Source organism: Artemia franciscana, chromosome 7, assembly GCF_032884065.1.
Source record: "Artemia franciscana chromosome 7, ASM3288406v1, whole genome shotgun sequence".
NCBI lineage: Eukaryota > Metazoa > Arthropoda > Branchiopoda > Anostraca > Artemiidae > Artemia > Artemia franciscana.
In genome coordinates this window covers 9795396-9815301 of record NC_088869.1, presented here as the reverse complement: position 1 = coordinate 9815301, position 19906 = coordinate 9795396, and the positions used below count along the sequence as shown (strand labels likewise).

At 34.1% G+C, this 19906-nt stretch overlaps 1 protein-coding gene across 3 annotated transcripts in view; it reads left to right on the top strand.

Annotated features, from left to right (window-relative positions):
- Positions 1 to 19906, top strand: part of LOC136028824 (serine/threonine-protein kinase D1-like) — a 171016-nt gene that overhangs the window by 82741 nt on the left and 68369 nt on the right. For all 3 annotated transcript variants that reach the window (XM_065706749.1, XM_065706747.1, XM_065706748.1), the window contains one exon: positions 18184 to 18304. In XM_065706749.1, coding sequence (XP_065562821.1) covers positions 18184 to 18304 — 121 coding nt within the window. The remainder of the gene's footprint in view (positions 1 to 18183; positions 18305 to 19906) is intronic.

Here is a 19906-nt window from a genome sequence, read left to right as displayed (position 1 = left end):
GTTTTAAATGAAAGTAAGGAGCAACATTAAAACTTAAAGCGAACTGAAATTACTCCGTATATGAAAGGGCTTTTCCTCCTCAACGCCCTGCTCTTTACGCTAAAGTTTGACTCTATCTCTTAACTCTATTTTTAAAACAGTAAGAAACTTTAGCTTAAAGAGCGGAGCGTTGAGGAGGAAAGCCCTTTCATATACAGAGTTATTTCTGTTCGTTTTAAGTTTTAATGTTGCTCCTTACTTTCATTTAGAAAAACTTGTTTTCTTTTATTTAATAGAAGTAAGGGATGAAAGATTGGATTGATTTTGGGTTGAAGCGTGACGGACATTGTCCACTGGACTTGTATGCCAAATCTGGTAAAAACATGAAATTTTGCATTTTTGCAGATAGGGACTTGAAAACTTTTCTCTAGGGCTATCTAATGCGCTAAATTGCATGGTTCAATTCTCATCAGGATAATTCCCTCCTTTTGGAGGGGAGGGGGCTTTTTTTCTAATACAATTATATAAAATTTCCTCGAGCTGATGACTTTGATGATCAACTATAAACTTAAAGATTTCGCACTTTTGAAACCACCATGAAAGGTAGACTCTTTTTATGGATTAATTGTCATCAAAATTGATTTTTTTTTATATATAGTCTGGGTCACTAGTAGCGTAAATCGCTCTTTTCATACTGTTCGCTTTGATATATAAAGGGTATGGAGCTGTGTTGATTTCAGGTGGTTTGGCACTACCCTGAAGCGTTCATCGATTGCGTTTGAAACTCTATATAAATTTCACCTAAAAATACTGTATTTTACTATGATTGCTCAAATAGGAGGGATGGGGTATTGTTTACATCTTTCCTCCAAGAACACTAAAAGTTGCCTAACTTGGGGAGGGGGTGTTACTTTTCAGGTAATGCTATTTGTTGGCTTTTACCCTCCTTAAAGAATAATAGTCAGCGCCGACGTGAGTACTCTGAAAGTATCAAGAAGAAAAGTTTCACGGAAATCAGTTCGGTTGATAAGGGGGAGAGGAATCCATATTTTCCAAATTTGTTTTCTTATAAGTATACTGGGGAAAATAATGAACGAGCTATTTCCATTTTATAGACAAATTGGATTTAAACCTCTGTAAAAGAAGGAAAAATATTGGGAAGCAACTATAAATTGTAAAGGTGGTTCGGCTTGGTACCAGTCTCTTTAGTGTATTAAATAAAAAAGAAACAATTTTTTTAATTGAAAGTAAGGAGCGACATTAAAACTTAAAACAAACAGAAATAACTCTGTATATGAAAGGGGCTTTTCCTCCTTAATGTCCCCCTCTTTACGCTAAAGTTTGACTCTTTCTCGTAACTCTACTCTTTGAAACAGTAAAAAACTTATATTTACGATGAACTTGAATCCTTAGAGGCGAAAGAGAGTCCTCTCCACTGTACTGGGGCAACTCATAATAAAAATATACGATTTAGTTTACTGTATTTATGACGTGATAATATGTGTAGAAATTATCCCATACAATTTTGGAGCAATTTATCATGGTTGCAGTAGTAGCTTCAACCCAGTAACGGGGAAATACATGTAATTTATCTGTCACTTAGACCTTTCCAAATTACCCGAAAATCTATTTTGGGTGCATGCAATTGGTCTGTTAATCCGATTAAGTATAGAGAAACACAATTAAATTTTAGCAGGGTTGCTAACACCGTCCACTTGCCATACTGATTGTAAAGACGCACCTAAAAAACACAGAATAGCGTAAGGAGAAATTTAAGAACAATATATTGTAATTAATGCACACACATCTGATTAAGTAAGTAGTAGCTGCTTAGCAGTGGTAGCTGCAATCTAGTAAGAGGCAAACACGTCCCATAGCAACAAAACAAATTGCCCGGAACTCATGAAAATGGTGTAATGATCAAAAAATTCTGTTGTATTTTTGGGCTTTTCTTTTGTTGCCTTGATTTAAATGGGTTTCTACCTTCTGGATTTTTTTTTGTTTCTTATGTCCACATTGTTTTTAGTAGTTCGCTGGCTCAATTCTTATGTTTCTTTCTTTATTTGTGTTGTGGACCCCTTGATGATTTTAAGGGATTTGTTTCTTTTTTTGAATTCCACTGACCTTAGACCTGTTTTCTTGGTTCTTCTAATTATTTTTTTTTCTTTTGGAGTATTGCGTAGTTCGAAAGTTTTGGTTCGCCTATTGCTTTTCCATATATGTTTAGGAGCGAATATTATACCACGCGATAGAGATGGTTTCAGGAGGGACAGAGGCACTCGCCTCAGGCGTAGAAATTTAAAGGGTGCAGCATATCAAATAGATAATCTAATATTTATAATCGCTTTGCATTTTTTTGTAGTTTAATTTTATTAAAGTAAAGTAGAAGGCGCATTTGGCAGGAAGTATAAGCAAAATTAGTAAGTAGAAGTAATTTCATTCCCTCCCCCCATACCTTTTTCCACATCAAAAAAGAAAAGTTGGATTTCAATAAATGAAAAGCAATTAAATAATTGAAAAAGTTTTGCTATTAAATGGGAAATGAAAATTTTTGGGGGGCACTAATCAATATTATCCTCCGGGCACAAGAGTGGCCAGAGCTACCATTGCCATGTGACAGTTTGGCATCTGGGAATGAGAGGCTATATAAATAGTTTTTTAATAGTTTCAATAAAATAGTCTTTTAATAGTTCAATAGTTTTTAAGCTGATTGGTAGCATTTTGGCCATGTTTGAGCCACAATTTTCTTTATATTGCCGGTTAAAATGCTAAAGATTGGGATTTTTTCTATGGCCTTGTCTTTTTGTTACTGGGTACTGCTCTAAATTTTTGTTCAAACGAGTTCTTTAAATACTCTAACACCATTGGTTTGATATGATCCCTTAAAAAGAAAATAACAAAAAAAGCGTGACAATCTTTTCTCGGGAAAGCAGAAAATTTTGCAGATTAGGTACTTGAAGTCGCTTCTATACGGCTATTCAATGCGCTGAATTTTATTGTTAAATTCTCAGTATGATCATTTTCTCCTTTTGGTGGGGGGGGGGGCTTTCCTCTTTTTAATGCAATTATATAAAATTTTCTCAAGCTAATAACTTCGGTGACTAACATAACGATTCTACAAATTTGGAACCACCATGCAAAGTAGACTCTTTTTACTGATTAATTGTCATCAAGATTGTATTTTTTTTATACATATAATTTGGGTCACTAGTAGCGTGAATCGCGCTTTTCTTACTGTAAGTTTTGATTTAAACAGCGTATGGAGCTGTATTCATCTCAGGTGGCTTGGTACTATTTTGAAGTGTTCACCAATTGTATTGGAAAGACTGAAAGACTTGCTCAGAGGGGGGTGGGTGGGTATTTTTAATGTCTTTCTCCCCCAAACACAAACTAGTTGCCTAAAAAGTTGCCCAACTATTTTTTTTTGTTGGTTGGGACACTTTTCAGTTTTGTTTTTGTTGGTCTGTGCCAACTTTAAAGAATAATAGAAAGCGCCCACATGCATTTTTCTGGAAGTATCAAGAAGAAACGTATTGCGGCAATCCGATCGATGGGTTTGGAGAAAGAATCCTTATTTAACAAATTTGTTTTCTCAGAAGCATACTGGGGAAAATAATGACCGAGTTATTTTCCATTTTGTGGACAAATTGGATTTCAGCCTCTGTAAGAGAAGGGAAAATTTTGAGAAATAACTATAAATTATACAAGCAATTTGGCTTGGTACGAGTGCCTTTAGTGTATTTCATTAAAATAAAAGATAGGGCAAAAATGTTTGAAGTTTAGCCTGTGCTGAGCATTGAAATTGTAGCTCAATTTTTTTGTGTTTTAGTTGGTCTTGTCTTAGAAGTGATAAAATTCCATATTATGCATTAATAGAATGACCCACCTGAATTGGAAACTTTGTAAAGCTAGTAACTTAATCAGATGCGTCTACATTAATTGCAGTACATTGTTCTTAAATTTCTCCTTACCAAAAATCTGTGTTTTTTGAAGTGCGCTTTTAACAGTAAACATGACTAGTGAATGGTATTGTCAACCCTGCTAAAGTTAAGCTATAAGTATATTATGTTTAATTATTAATTAAAATTAATTACGTATTATTTATTATATATATATTATATATATATATATATTATTATATATATATATAATTAATTATATATATAATTATTTATTATAATTAATTAAGTTTAATTATGTTCCTCTTTTCTTAATCGGATAAACAGACCAATTGCCTGTAACCAAAATAGATTTTCGGGCAATTTAGAAAGGTCTAAGTTATAGATAAATTACATTGAATACCCTGTTCTTAATTGTTTTAAGTTTCGACATTATATTTTTCTTTTGTAACTTTTTTTTCTTCTGTGTCCTTATAAAAACAAGTCTTCTCATTTCTGCCACTTTTATTGGTATTTGCTTATATTAGGAAGTTTATTTTGTGAATATTGATTTGTTCACAAAAAAAAAGAAGAAAAAACCAACAAACTATTTCTATTAAACATTTAGAAGTATTAGAATCCGGGGAGTGTTTTTTGGAGGGGGGCAGCAAAGGGGACAGTTGTGCCTCCCCGTAATAATCTGGAAGGACATAAATTATATAGCTTATTCCTGCTGACCCATTTGCCCCCTCCCTCAATAAAATGCAGGAGCTACCTCTCTGATGAGAATGAAAAACATCAATTTTCGTAATGCATATTGATTTGTACCTACTTAATGCAAAGAATTTAAGTAAATTAAGCGGCTCTGGCGTACTATTAAGAGAAAAGCATTCGCTTGATTAAGTAAAAGATTTGAAGGTTTCCAAACTATTTTTATTGTATGCTAATTGGTATTTTTCTACAGTCCCAGTAGAGTTGCCAGGTGGACACATTGTTGCCATGATTTTTTTAATAAAAAATCACAATTCGGTAGATGCTGCTCAAAAATTAGTTACGTTTTACCAACACATGATTTATTTTAGATTTAAAAGTAGAAGTGATAAGTACGTTTTAGGTTTTCTACTGCAGAGTAATGGTCTGTCTCCACATTGAATTCAAAGACTCCATATTACTAGACCCGTATATTCAATGTCAAAAATATACTCGTGTTGCTTTTTGTTGTACATATATTTAAGAAATTATAAATATATAATTATTAAATTATAGTTTTGAATGTAATCAAGGGTGCCTGCAGAAAATTTTCTAGGGGGGGGGGACAGACCTCAAAATAGCAGTGGTGGTTGGTTGACAGGGAATATATTTCAGGATAGTCTTTCATACGAATAAGTTTATTTTTAAAAACTTTTAGGAAAAAACTCTCAAATAAAAAGTGCAATTAAATTGCATGCAAAATGAATTCAAATGCAGTAAATTTTAAACGACAAGGATTCCTGGAAAAGGCATAACTTTACTCAACCAATAATATATTTAATTAATATGCTTTTAATCTTCAAAGAAAATCAAACTAAACCAAAATTACCTAAAGATTTATTCCTTCCATATATTATAACAGACGTAGAAATATCTTTATGCAATTTGCTACGCCTTAGAATAGTTTACAGAAAGAGTAGAAATACTCAAAAATAGTCCTGCCTGGATAGAAATCACGTTTTTACACCTCGAACACCTTCTCCCCACCCCACCTCGAACTTAAATATCTTATATATTCAGACATTTAAAAAAAAGAATAGCGGAAGAAAAGCAAAGTTTAAATTTGCAGTCTAGCTGTCAAATTGACCCTTTCTTTCTTCTTGTTGTCCCATTCAACTAAATAAAATGAACATGTTTGTCAAAGTTTTCGTCACAAGAGAATCTTATCAAATAGTTTGTGATAAAAAGTGGAAGTAAAATGTATCCTATATTCACCAAAACTAAAAACGAAATTCTCATGAAAATTGCATCAATCATTCTTGTATAATTGCATCAATTTATTTTTATTTGTGATGGGGCCATAGATTCCAGCACGCTCATAGGAGGTGTACTATTGGAGCTACTAACCCCTCAAGACATTATTATGCACACCTGGGTCTCACCTAATACTGTATTACACCTGTATGTTAAGTAATCGGGGAACCTTCAAGACGTCCTGGCCCTAGTGAGCGATGCCATCGGGGATCCCTAGCTAGCAATTCCACCGGGGGCCCTAGTAGTCAATTTCAGCGGTCCCCTAGCATCCAACCCCACCAGGGCCCTGTTATCTAATTTCACCGGGCCCTTAGCCTCCAATTTCTCCGGGGCCCCTAACAACCAATTCCAAAGAGAGGCCCGCTAGTCAAGTAAGGAACCCTCCATTTGTAATTCTCTGAGCCAAGACTATGCATCCTGATTGCCAAGCATTAAAAATATTATTAAATCATGATATCACAGAAAAAAGCAGTTAAAACTCAACCAACGGAAAAACAAAACATGAAATAGCTGATAAAAGGTAAAATTTAAGCAATAAATGTGAATTAAAGAAGGGTGGGGCCCTAATAACCAATTGGGGGGGGGGCTATTAGATGTAAATTTAAACCATACTAAGAGATATTTCCGAGAAGTTTTAATGGGAAGGCCCAATTCTTTCAGCCAAAACTAGGCCTTCCTGGTTGACAAGCACATATTTTAATAATATTATTAAATATGTATACTACTATTAAATATTAAATTTTACTATTTTAAGTCTACAAAACTGTAGTTTTTTTTTTTTTTTTTTTTTTTTTTTTTTTTTTTTTTTTTTTTTTTTTTTTTTTTAGCGTGGCAGCATTTTGTAGTATATGTTTTTTGGTTTTTAATGAAGAATGTTTTCTTTGTATATTGCATAATCCCGTTAGAGGTAGATTTAAACCACACTAAGAGATGTTTTTGAGAGCTTTTAATGGGAATGCCCAAGGGTGACTTATTAGAGTTAAATTCAAGGAGGCACAAGACATTTGATTTAATTCTATATTTTGTTCATTCTTTGCTGGTATCATTTTCTCTTAATTCTCGACCCGTGGGACACTGTGGCTAGCATGTGGTACCCTCTGGTTCATTATACCATTTCATGGCAATTTAAGATATTCTCATGGTTAAAACATGCTTTAAATCCATTGATTCGTGTTTTCGCAAGCCACCCCCAATAGTCCATGGCAATAAACACCACCTTGTCACAATATGGCTTGCAAATGACACCTTTTGGAACCTCTCATCATTCATAAGGGGTTTTCATATAATATAAATAGGCTTTAAATCCATTGGTTCGTGTTTTAGTAATCCATCCCCAAAGTGATGCCCCCATGGCAATTCATGCCACCGTGGAAAACTATGGATAAAACATGGCACCCTCATCATTCCAAAGGCATTTTTCAGATATTTTCATGATACAAATCATGCTTCAAATCCATCTGGTTCTGTTTTCTCAAGCCACTCAAACGTGATGCCTCGCCCCGTGATGATTCACGCTATCGTGTGACACTATGGCTGGCACATGGCACCTCCAGCAACCCTCATCTTTCCTAAGATATCTTTCAGGCATTTTGGTGCAAATTATCCGTTTACACTTGAATCGATTGTTTAAACTTAGAGGAACATTCCCAATGTAATGGGCTTTTTGTCACCTACAATTCAAAGAATTGCCTCTCCATTACTCTTTCGAGTCCCTCGATGGTCTCACCAGCTGACCCGATTTCTGCACTGGTTCACACTTGGATCAGACTCACCAGGAATTTTAGGAACAACTTATTTAACTTCGGATCCAACGGCAAATGTAATATTTATCACGATTCCAAAAACGATTCATTGAACGTTTCAACTCATGGTTTATTATTACATTGATAAAATTTATTAAACATTGGAGCCCAGAGTAAATTTTGTTTGATGATGCTTACCGGGAATTCCAGGAGCAACATATAGAATGTGGGAATCTATGGTAAATTTTACATCGATCACATTTACCAGCAATTCTAGGAACAATTTATTGAGTGCTGGGATCCACGGTAAACTTTATATCGATCACATCTATCAATAATTCCATAAATCCATGGTAAAATTTATAATGATCACAACTTACCAGCAATTCCAGGAACTATTTATTGAACATCGAATCACACCGACTAAGCTCAAACATATAATAATACAAAAAAGCCGAATTTCTGACCCTATGCTCGTGGATATTTTTTTTTAGATTGCCTCAACAATTTTGACCAGTATGTGTAGTAGCGGCAGGTGTTTCAAAGGATTAAGATTGTAAACTTTGAGTGAGAGAGGCCGTAGAAAAAAGTGAAAATTTCTAGATTTGCCAATGCATAGGGATATAGGACACCTTCATATTGATTCAGTTTCTGGTAATATTTTGAACAATGAGCGTGTATCGGCTACTTGATATTGCCAATTCATGAGGTGAATGTGATGAAAATAGGAGGCAGAAGAAATTCTGTGTTGAACGTAAATATGAGGAGTATTTTCCCAAAAACAATCAGCTGCTTGTTTCCGTGTTTGTTTAGTCGCTTTCTGTCTGGTCGCTATTTTTTTCAGTTACATTCTCAAATCTGGCCTAAGTAACTGTATTGTACTTTGTCATGCTTTATTTGGTTTACTTCCTGGACTGGTCAGGACAATTTCATTGCATTTTTAGATTTCTCTTTTTTGCCTTGATTTTAACTCGTCTCTGCCTTCTGGATTAGTTTATTTCTTGAGTCCACGTTAGTTTTAGCACTTTGCTTGTTCAATTCTAATGTTTCTTCATTTGTGCTGTGGATCCCTTGATGATTATACGGGTAATACTCCTATTTTTGAATTCCATCGACTCAAAGGGCTCAAAGGACTGAAAAAACAACCACATTTTGAATGGTTTCACTTTTATAACCTTACTAGGCCCTACATCAAATACTATTAACATTCTATAGAATAAATAACATTCTATAGAATTTTTATCAATAAATGTATATATATATATATATATATATATATATATATATATATATATATATATATATATATATATATATATGTGTGTATATATATATTAAACCGACAATGCACATCCATTTGTATATTTTTCAGTTCTGGCCTTATGTTCTGGCCTTGGGCAGGCATAGGGTTTCTGAGCCCTAATCACGTTAATTTCTGCTCGCTTTGAGTTTGACTCGGTTATTCATTGTAATTTCTGTCCATTTTGGGTTTCATTTATTTACCAATGCTGATTTATTGGTAGTTTTACGCTTGGTAGATTATTTGGTTTTATTTTTGCTCAATTCCGGCTTAATGGAGTTGTTTACTTTTCTTTGAAAAACCTATTTTGTGGAAATTTTTTTTAATTATTAACCATACAGAAGTTCAACTTTTGCACACTACCGCAAAATACTGTGACACTTGAAAAAAGTTTCAAAAAATTGGCCGATTTTGCTTAACTTTTAAAGTTTCACCTCCCTTGCCAGAACAGAAGACCTTGTCGTAGAGTGATGGCACTTTGCACAGAATCTGCTTATGGATTGAGGCAACTTCTCCGCTCTATCCCAAAATCATCATAAAAAATAGCTTTTTTTGATTCCCTACTTTATATATTTGGAATCGGCATAAAAATTCTTTTGGCGTATTAATTGTTGTCAAAATCTCTTGTTTTTTGACAGTTTTGATTACTATTGGCCCGAGTATTTTGGAATTTAGGTGTATTGTTCCAGAATACCTTCTTTTCTTAATCCTTTTTATGTGTTCTTTGGCTTTATTTCTCTTTGGCTGCTCAATATTACGCGCGAGGATAATTTTCCAAGGGGCGGGGAAGTTTTCTGAGGGGAATACGTTGAACCCTAAGTTCAATAATCCAATACTACTAGAACCCAGGTATTAAAGGTCAAATAATTATTATTTTTGTTTTTCATACACGTACAGCAAGGTTTCTTTTAAAATCAGTTAAAATCATCTTATTTCCCTAAAAATGTGTTACGTTATTTAGCCTACTACAGAACAATATTGAAAATCCATGTATTTTCTAACCCTGAAGCACAATTGAAAGACCTGCTTTTAGTAGAATTGACAATAAAAAGTCAAAATTATCTTGTTTTTGTCGTACAAAATGTAGAGTTTAGAGTTACCGTGTTGGGTTATTTCTTGCAAATTTTATGTGGAGCATTTTGATGGACTTTGTCTTAAGAAGCACAGGAAAGGCCGTGGGAGAACACAGAATCAAATGGGGAAGAAAATCTTTCCTGTACCTAGATTATTCTGATGATTTAAGCATGCTAAATGAAAGTATGAGTAAACTGAATGAACTTTTAGAAGTTTTGCGAGTTCAGGGTGCTAAAATAGGTTTGAAAATTAAACTTAAGAAGACTAAGTTGCTAAGGCTAGAAATAGGTGAAGATGAAAAAGTAGCGTTGGGTAACGAAAAGATGGATCAAGTGGACAGTTTCACTTACTCTGGTAGTATTATCAATAAACATGGTGGGTGTCATGAAGAAGATGATAGTAGAATAGCCAAGGCTCAGGCTGTTTTTTCGCTGTTGAAAATAGTTTGGAAAAATAGGAGGATAAATCTGCGAACCAGGATTAGAATATTGGAAGATACATAGTTGGCAGTGGTCAAATATGGTTATGCAACATGGGCGCTTAAAAAATCGAGGACGAATTTGATAGATGTTATTCAGAGAAATTGCGCATGAATTGTTTTGGCTACCCGACTGACTGACCGTATCTCAACAGGCTGTACAAAGAGTTTGGATCATCTTACTTTCTAGGGCAATTAACGAACTGTAGTAAGGAGCGAACCGACTCAATAGATCACGGATGCGTGTTTATTTGTTTGTTGTTTTTTTTTTTTGTTGTTTTTTTTTCCGTATCATCGTATCAACTCATTCTAATGAAAATGAAAAGTTCTAGTGCCCTTTTTAAGTGACCAAAAAATTGTAGGGCACCTAGGCCCCCTCCCACGCTAATTATTTTCCCAAAGTCACCGGATCAAAATTATGAGATAGCCATTTTATTCAGCGTAGTCGAAAAACCTTATAACTATGTCTTTGGGGACGACTTACTCCCCCACAGTCCCCGTGGGAGGGGCTACAAGTTACAAACTCTGACCAGTGCTTACATATAGTAATGGTTATTTGGAAGTGTACAGACGTTTTCAGGGGGATGTTTTGGTTGTTGGGGAGGGGGTTGAGAGGAGGGAAATGCCGGGGAACTTTCCTTGGAGGAATTTGTCATGGGGGAAGAAAATTTCCATGAAGGGAGCTCAGGATTTTCTAGCATTATTTAAAAAGAATGAAAAAATAAATATGAAAAAGTTTTAGGAGCAGAATTAAAACTTAAAACGAACAGAAATTCTTACGCATATGATGGGCTCACCTCCTCCTAATACCTCGCTCTTCACGCTAAAGTTTTTTTTTAGTAATTTCAACTATTTATTCTACGGCTTTTGTGATTCAGGGGTCATTCTTGAGAATTTGGGAAAAAATTTAAGCTGTAGTGTAAAGAGCGAGGTACCGACGAGTGGGTGAACCCCCTCATATACGTAATAAAAACCTGAGAATACAGAAGTTCGTTACGTAAGCTAATTTATAAGTTGTGTATATCTTTTACTAATAAAAAGATTTGTAAAAAATTAAAAGTTCTTGTTGCCTTTCTAAGTAACCAAAAAATCGGAGGGCAACTAAGCCTCCTCCCCCGCTCCTTTTTTCTCAAAATCATTCGATCAAAACTATGAGAAAGCCATTTAGCCAAAAAAATAATAATAATAATAAAAAAAAAAATGCAAATTACCTTTTAATTATTCATCTGTGGAGAGCCAAAATCAAACATGCATTGATTCAAAAACGTTCAGAAATTAAATAAAAAAGCAAGTTTTTTTAACGGAAAGTAAGGAGCGATATTAGAACCTAAAACGAGCAGAAATTACTTCGTATGTGAAAGGGGCTGCTTCCTCATCAACGCCTCGCTCTTTACACTAAAGTTTTTTACTGTTTTAAAACGTAGAGGTAAGAAAAAGAGTCAAACTTTAGCGTAAAGAGTGGGGCGTTGAGGAGGGAAGCAGCCCCTTTCACATATGGAGTAATTTCTGTTCGTTTTAAGTTTTAATGTCGCTCCTTACTTTTAGTGCACGTTCTGCGTATGAAGAGTGACAGAATGTAAAAGATCGTTTCAGTTCGACCAACCGTCTAAGGCTTAACGGAAGGTAGGTCGTCCACGGATGTGGTGGGAGGATATGGTAAAGAAAGAATTAAGGGAAATTGGAACTTCTTGGGGGAGGTCGTAAGGAGGGCTTTGAAGAGAATAGGATGGTGGAGGAGCGTACATGGCTGTGTTGGCCTCAGACTGCTTGGTGCTAGGATGGGTTGTTAGTAATAGTAGTAGTCGTAATTTACTCATTAATATTAAAAACCTAGAAGTTAAGCTCAAAGACTTCATATTTTTGGAATCCGAATACAAAAAGTCAAACCATTCTTCTTTTTTTTTACTCCTACAAAAATAGTGAAATGTAAAAGGTCAAATCATTCTTCTTTATTTTTGTAATCCTACAAAAATATTTTTTTTCTCCTAAAAGTGAAAGAAGACGTACCCTGAAGACATAATTACAAGTACGCTATGCTGGGTGGATAACCAATACGAGGAAAACATCGCAGTCGTTTTAGTACACATACACGCCCACTCTCCTGAGGCTCAAATAAAAAAAAAACAACTTATCTTGAATTTTAACCTGGATTTGCTTTATGGGTGGGAATAATTCTCCAAAATTGCAAAATATAAACCTGAATTGCATAAAAATTGATGGTAATTAATGTTAAAATTATCAAAACCCTGTTTTATTTGGTGGTTGGAGGTGGGGTGGTTTGAATGAGCCATCTCGCTGCCTTACCTGCCTTTGAGCTATAATTGTTGACCCCAATGATTATTTTCCTTTTCCTGTATTATACTATGTTTTTCCCGTTTTAATGATATTGGGCTACTTTTTGGGCTTAGTTGCAAGAATGTTAAATTTTGGTGTTGGGGGGGGGGGTCAAGCTCACTCCCTAAGCAGTGTCTTACTTAGAGACCAGACCTAGGTTTATTGAAACGCATGTTTATCAGCATGTTCCTCTCGAATAATATATTTTATCTCCTTTTTCGATACATAACGCTATATTTTGACACAAGCTAAGAAACTCAGGGTTTTGGGGGAAGGGGCAGCCCATCCCTATGCAGGTGCTTGAATTATGCCCAAGTTTGTTAACACGTATTCTTATCTAATTGTTCCACTCGACTGTTACGCTTTGTCTTTAAGTTTATTCCATATTATACCACATAGAAATAGCCTAATCCCTGAATTCCCAGTTTAACCCACGTTGAAAAAAAAGGAAGATGAAAATAACGGCAGTGTTAATCGTAAAACCGAACAGATCTCTGGCAGATTTCAGGTTCCAGCAAATCTTTACAGTACTAATTGGGTTGTTTCCTTTGGCATAATTATTTTTAATTAAAATTTAGAATAATTAAATCATTTCGTGTCTTTTTTCTAGTAGGCTACTGGTAATTTCAACTACAATTTGGAATTTTTAACAGGTCTATTTTTTCATTTTACCCTGTAGAAATAACCAGTGAAGCATCCACTTATTTCAACGTTCTGATGAGACAGTTCTTGCGTTGTAGCAACTATTTCATTTATTTTTCATGGACATCAATTAATTTAGTAATCCCTTCATTTTGTAAAAAACTTGATACTAAGTAAAGAAAAAGAGTTATATTTAAAAGTAAAATAATAATTTTTTTAATTGATGCTGGTTCCTTTTCCATGTTACTTGTAATCCAGAGAAAAGAAAACTACTGCTTAGTTTTAACTTAGAATCCCTCTGGTACTATTAAAGTAACAAGAGCATCAAGTTCCACTTAACCAATTTAAACAATTTAATTTCGCTTTTGTTTTCCTTGGTAAAGAAGATAACTATTTTAGTAAGTGAATTAATTATTTATAGTAATTAATTAATTAATTTATAGTAAAATAATGATGATTTTATAGTGAACTAATGATATATTTACAGTAAAATTAAATGAGTTTATTTATACTATATTATTTAATATAATGATTTTATAGTAAAATTAGATGAATTAGATATATTCCTATGTTTCCAAACTGCACCTGTTGTAAATATACAGATTTAAACAATGAATGACTTATTGTTTTCTTGTATTACAGAGAAATGGATTTTCAACCCTAAAAGGAAAAGAAGGGGAAACGGTAGGCAGTGGCTGTTTAAAATGCTTGTTGCCACCTATAGGCAGTTGTTGCCACTTGTGTTTTCTGCTGTTGTTGTAACCTGTAGCTGTTGCCACCGGTAGGCAGTGGCAGCGGCGGAACGGCATGTCGTATTAAAAATGTAGTTTTTCTATATTTGTAATACATTATAGTTTAATAGCCTTGTATGTCTTAATTTCTGTTGTTCCAATGCTTTTTTGCATGGTCGCCAAATATCTAAAGTACTCAGAGGGCAGTTTGACAAAGTGCATAAAACAAACAGGGGAGAAAATTTGAATAGAATGTTCATTTACGGTCTTGATTTTAGCGCATCGATCTTATGGAGAAAATGGCCAAAGATTTTTATGTTTGATTATTGTAGCTGTTGGGGCTTAGATTCGTATCAGCCTTTTTCTCTGCTGTTCTCTTGGTAAATTCGCAGTTTTCAATGTAATTTTAGCGCAACAATGGCAACATTTTGCCAAAACCTTTTTCTCTGCTGTTCTCCTGGTAAATTCGCAGTTTTCACCATAATATAGCTAGGATAAAAGTGAATACATCACTTGATATTTTTTTTTACGCTCTTTCATAATTAAATAATCGTTTCTGGGGAAATTATATTTTGAGCCCTTAAAGGGACTAAAAGGGCTCAAAACAGCCAATAGCAACCATAAGTTCAAAAACATGTTTCTAAAAAGAACTAACTAGCGAGAACAAATTTTATTTGTAGCTTATTCAGGAATAGTAATAATTTATTTTCATTAGTGTCATTAGTAAAGTGTTATTTCCAAAACAAATTTGCAGAAATTTTAAAAGAGCCTGAAAACCTCAAAAATTACGTCAGTTTTATTGTGGTCATTTTTGAGTGGTTTCAGGCTTTTTCTAAAAATTTGATTTTAGCCCCTTTAAGGGTTCACAATGTAATTTTTCCCAAGAAGATTATTGATCTATAAAAGAGCATACAAAAAGACATCAATTGATGTATTCACTTTCATCCTAGATAAACAATGTTGAAAACTGCAAATTTATCAGAAACTGTATGGCAATGTAGATTAGAAAAATAAAAGTCTGATTTGTTATACCCTGTCATGCTGATTTTCCCTTTGAGTTCAGCTTAGCAAAGGTTTTTGGCAATTATCTTAGAACTATGGAAATACAACATGCGACCTTTAGGCGTGGCAGCGATATTGTGTGCTTTATCTTGGAGAATGATGTTAAATGTGTTGGGTAATTAAAAGAAAAGTAATATATATTTAGCATTTGATTGAATCTTTGATAAAGATCAATGTTGATCAAATGCTTTTAGATTAAAGCAATGAAAATATAGGAAGTGGAATTAAACATACTCGCTTCTGAAAGACATATTCCTTCACTCTTTTGTGGATTATGCCGCTAATCCACCTTAAAATTAATCACAGCTTTATCCTGCCTAAGGCCAAGATACAAAAGATCATTCTCTCTTTATCTCAGCTAGTCGGAATTTTGTTTTTTGCTCTCTCCCAAGAACCCCCAAATGGTTTTGATGTCATTTATTTTATAAATAGCCTAACCTGAGGTCGATTTGCCTCTATCTTATCCCTTTGCAAGTTTTTCAGTAAATCTGCGCTAGAGACATGGTCTTTTTGCAGATGAAAAATATGCAAAGCACTTGATCTATGCTTCCATGATGCGCAAACTGAGTCTGCTCAAACCAGTGCTGTAAAAGGTTCTCGTTAGAGCAGCAAAGAATACCGACTTTTAGAATTTTTTGAAATGATACAAAATTAAGTTGCTGCAAAATGATGCAAATTTTTATTGTTCAACTCGGTAAATTCGGGTACTTTATTGGTGCTTTAGTCCCGCATAATTTTGTGTTTAACCAAAGAAGTAAATCTTAAAAACCACGGGTGTGTGGCAACTAGGAAGAAAAAGAAGAACAATCACAAAAATATTTCACTTGTTTACAACAAGGGCTTCTCAGCGGTCAAAAAGAGAAAGGGAGCGTCTTCAGAGGAAGGCGTCTTCAGAGGGGGCGTCTCTTTCCTCTTTTTTAATGCTAAGGACGCCTTGGGGGATCATTGCAAAATTTGTTGTTATTGTTTGGGCTTGACACGTTCGACCAATAGGTCATATACATTCATATCAGTTGATTTTTCTGCGCCTTATATAATCACTAGCTCGCTTGGATGCCACTTAGGACAGTATTCACTGAGTTCGTATATGCATCACTTATTTTGGTGTTTGTATGGTTTTATTCTCCCACAGAAAATGCCCACGTTGTGAAACAAGAATCAAAATAATACATTTACACTTTGTCATTGCAATTATAATACACGTATAGCATATTAATAATAAATGACATATTTATGCTTTACAATATTTTACATAATGAAACAATAGGTATACATCCTCGTAAAAATAGGCCTTTATTACTATCTGGCAATAACGAAAAAAATATATCCCGGTATAAAAATATAAACACAACAAATGGAGAAGAGAAATAGCAAAAGAAAAGATTGCAAAATTTTTGTTTGATGGGTTTTCTCTCTTCTCGAAAGTAATAGATCCGTTGTTTTCAGGATTTACTTCTTTGGTTTTTGTCATGGTTAGCTAGTTTGGCCCTAGATATTTAGTTGTAAATTGTATTCAAATGATGGACTATAAATGTGGTTTGGTCATAATTCTTCAGACATCTGTTAAAGGAAGAATTAAACTGATGCTTTTCTAAATCATTGTGGAGATAAGACCATCCTAATCATTTTAGAATTTATCTCTGATAAATGCTGTAAAATCTTTTATGACTTTCTGTATTTTTTCTTGACTTCAGTAGTTTAATATTCGCGGGGTATTTCTGAAAAATTACTTTTGAAAAAAGAGTATTCAAAAACTATTCTTCTTTCCTTTTGCTGACTATTTACTGAAATCGCTTTTTTATATCCTCGGTTTCCTTTTTTCATTTGTCATATTTAATTGAATTTTCCATGGCTTTTTAAGAAGAATTGTCTGACTTGTCAAGCAAGTCCTGTTCTTTTGTAGATAGAATATGCATGTTTTAAACTCTTTGAGGGATGAATATTAAGAATTCTGTGTAGCTTTATTTCTATTGATTGTATTAATATTAATATTGCATTTGAATTGACTGTATTGATTCTTTATTAATATATTAACCCTAGTTGATATTGACATTAGCTTTAAACCATGGAGCGTAATTCTTTCGTAATTTCCTTTTTTCTATCGTTTAGGAAAAAATTCTGTTAGAAAGAATTTTTTTTCTTGAGATTCAAAAATTATTTTTAAAAAGGAGATGCTTTTGTATTTAGAAACAAAAACATTTTGTATGAATGAGACATGAATAACAGGTTTAAAATGCAGTTTTTTTACGTGACAGTAAAGAGTGACGCTAAAACTACAATGAAAGAAAATTATTCGGTATGTGAATGTAAGTGGCCTAACATCCCACAATCTCCTACTCTTGATGCTAAAGTTTGGACAGTGCTTATCTGGAACCATTTTAATTAATGGCTTTTCAAAACAGACGAAGAGAAAATTGTCATTTCTTAAAAGCAAAGTCAAATAAATAAACCTTTACTTAAAGAGAGAGCGGGGGGGGGGAGTGAGATGGCCGTGTGTCTACAGCAATGTATCGAGAATATAATGTTCGTCTATAATGCAAAAATGTAAGATTTACCTAATATCACGGATGCTATCGGCGCCTTCAAACTCCCTTTCATGTTAAAACCACTGTTTTCGTTATAAGAGTTTAGTTGGTTACCATCTACTTTTTATTATGCTTTACATTAGCCCGAGAGATTCATGGTTCGCAGTTTTGAATTTTTAAACTATTGGTGCATTTTCGTGCCATGGTTTTACACCTAGTAAATATTTTGGCTGGTCTGATTCATAAAAAAAAAAAAAAAAAAAAAAAAAAAAAAAAATCCTATCTTTTTTTCTAAACATGAAGTATCTTCGCGTAAATTTGTATGTGTTTTGCGCACTGTGTGGGGTGAATTATAATCTGTCTCGATTGTTTCAGTAGAGTGTATTTCGACTTAGTTGTAAGTGTGTAGATTTAATTATTTGAATTCGTTGTAGACATCGTCTTCTGAAGGAGGTGTAGATGAAATGCGCACACTTAGCAACATTCCATTGCAGCGGGTAGTTCAGTCTGTAAAGCACATAAAGAAAATAGACGCCTCCACAATATTGAAAGAAGGTAAAGTAAAAATTAATATTGTTAAAATTAATAATTTTAATTACTAATAAGATTTTAAAATTACTAATGTTTCAGAGCATGGATCATATCTTAAATTGTCAAGGACTAAAGAACAGTCGGGCCTTTCACAGAAAAGCCTTCCCAGTCGCAAAAGTAAAGGCGTTGTTTTTAAAAGTATAAATTCTACGAAGAATCAACGAGGAATGACAAGATTCTTTCCCAGGAATATTTTTAATGAAAAGAGAAATCCCTGCCAAAGCTGGCAACACTTTGGTCCTAACTTAATACCACTATAAGTTATATATAATATAGTTCTATAATACTTCTAGTCTTACTATACTACATTAGTCCTGCCTAGCAAGACTGTATCCAGGATTTTTGTTTGGGGGGGGGGGTAAAAACTTAAAAAGCCGCTTCTAAAATTTACCAATGTGCATTTTTGTTACTTTCTCGCTAGTGGGAATTTTTTTTGGGGGGTTGGGGGTATTCAAACACAGAACCGTCTCCCCCTGGATGTGACCTTTCTGGCTAGTCATTTATTCAAGCTATCTGTATCTTACCCATTAGCGATGTCTGAGGTCCCATTAGTTTCTTTTTATTTTCCCGGCTCTAAAAGGAGCATACGTCTATACCTATTTGTTATAGGGGCAATATTGGTAATTATTCCCCATAAAACGTAGCAATTTCTAATCCCAGTAGCTTAAACCTGTTGTACGTACTTAATTGTTATTTGCCTGTTATATCTTTTATTTGCCTGTTATTGCTTTTGTTTTCTCTTCTTGCTACTTCACATAGTACCAATTGATATCGGTTATGGATTGATTTTTTTTTTGTAAATGGACTCTTAATGAATATTCTGGGGTTGCGTTCCAGGCTCAACAAAAAGTTACGAAAAAGCAACTTTTTTCGTTGCTGATGACGTTTCGTAGAAGCTGGAACAACAAATTTACTTTTTTTTGCCACTTTTACTAAGGATAGCTGACGAACATCTTTAATTAAGTAGCTGTGCATCATTATTATCATTGCCATTAATATCTGTTTGAAACATTATTGGGTTATTATTTAAATGAAAGAGTACTGAATACATTTGAAAATCATGAAGATTATACCCTTACAGACACAATAAGCCAGTAGGTATTTCACAGCCGTTTCCGTTGGATGTCATTTTAAGTAACTTATTTAGTTACAGCAAAGTTTTTATGGTTTGCAACCGGGAAATAACTCTGGGATATGTTCGTATTATGTAGACTATTAGCCCTGAACTCGTTGAACTTAGCAATAGTTTAACATTATTTCTCTTTTATCAATCTAGGTTGGGTTAAGCTTCCGGGGGAGGGGGAGGGGCGATGGTAAACTGCAGCCCAATACCCATAATATGATGGATCAGCTAGGTTTTCCTCTTTTTTGTAAATAAAATAATTTACAGGTAGAATAAAAAAGTGATTCTCATGGTATGCCCATCTGTCCTTCTTTCTGTACTGGTAAGCATATGAATATAAAATATTACGTTACGCTCTAGTTGTTGCTGTGTTAACAGGATAATTGCTACTCCACAGGACCCATTTTGTATCCTTAGTCCAAATATATTTTTGTAAATTTTGG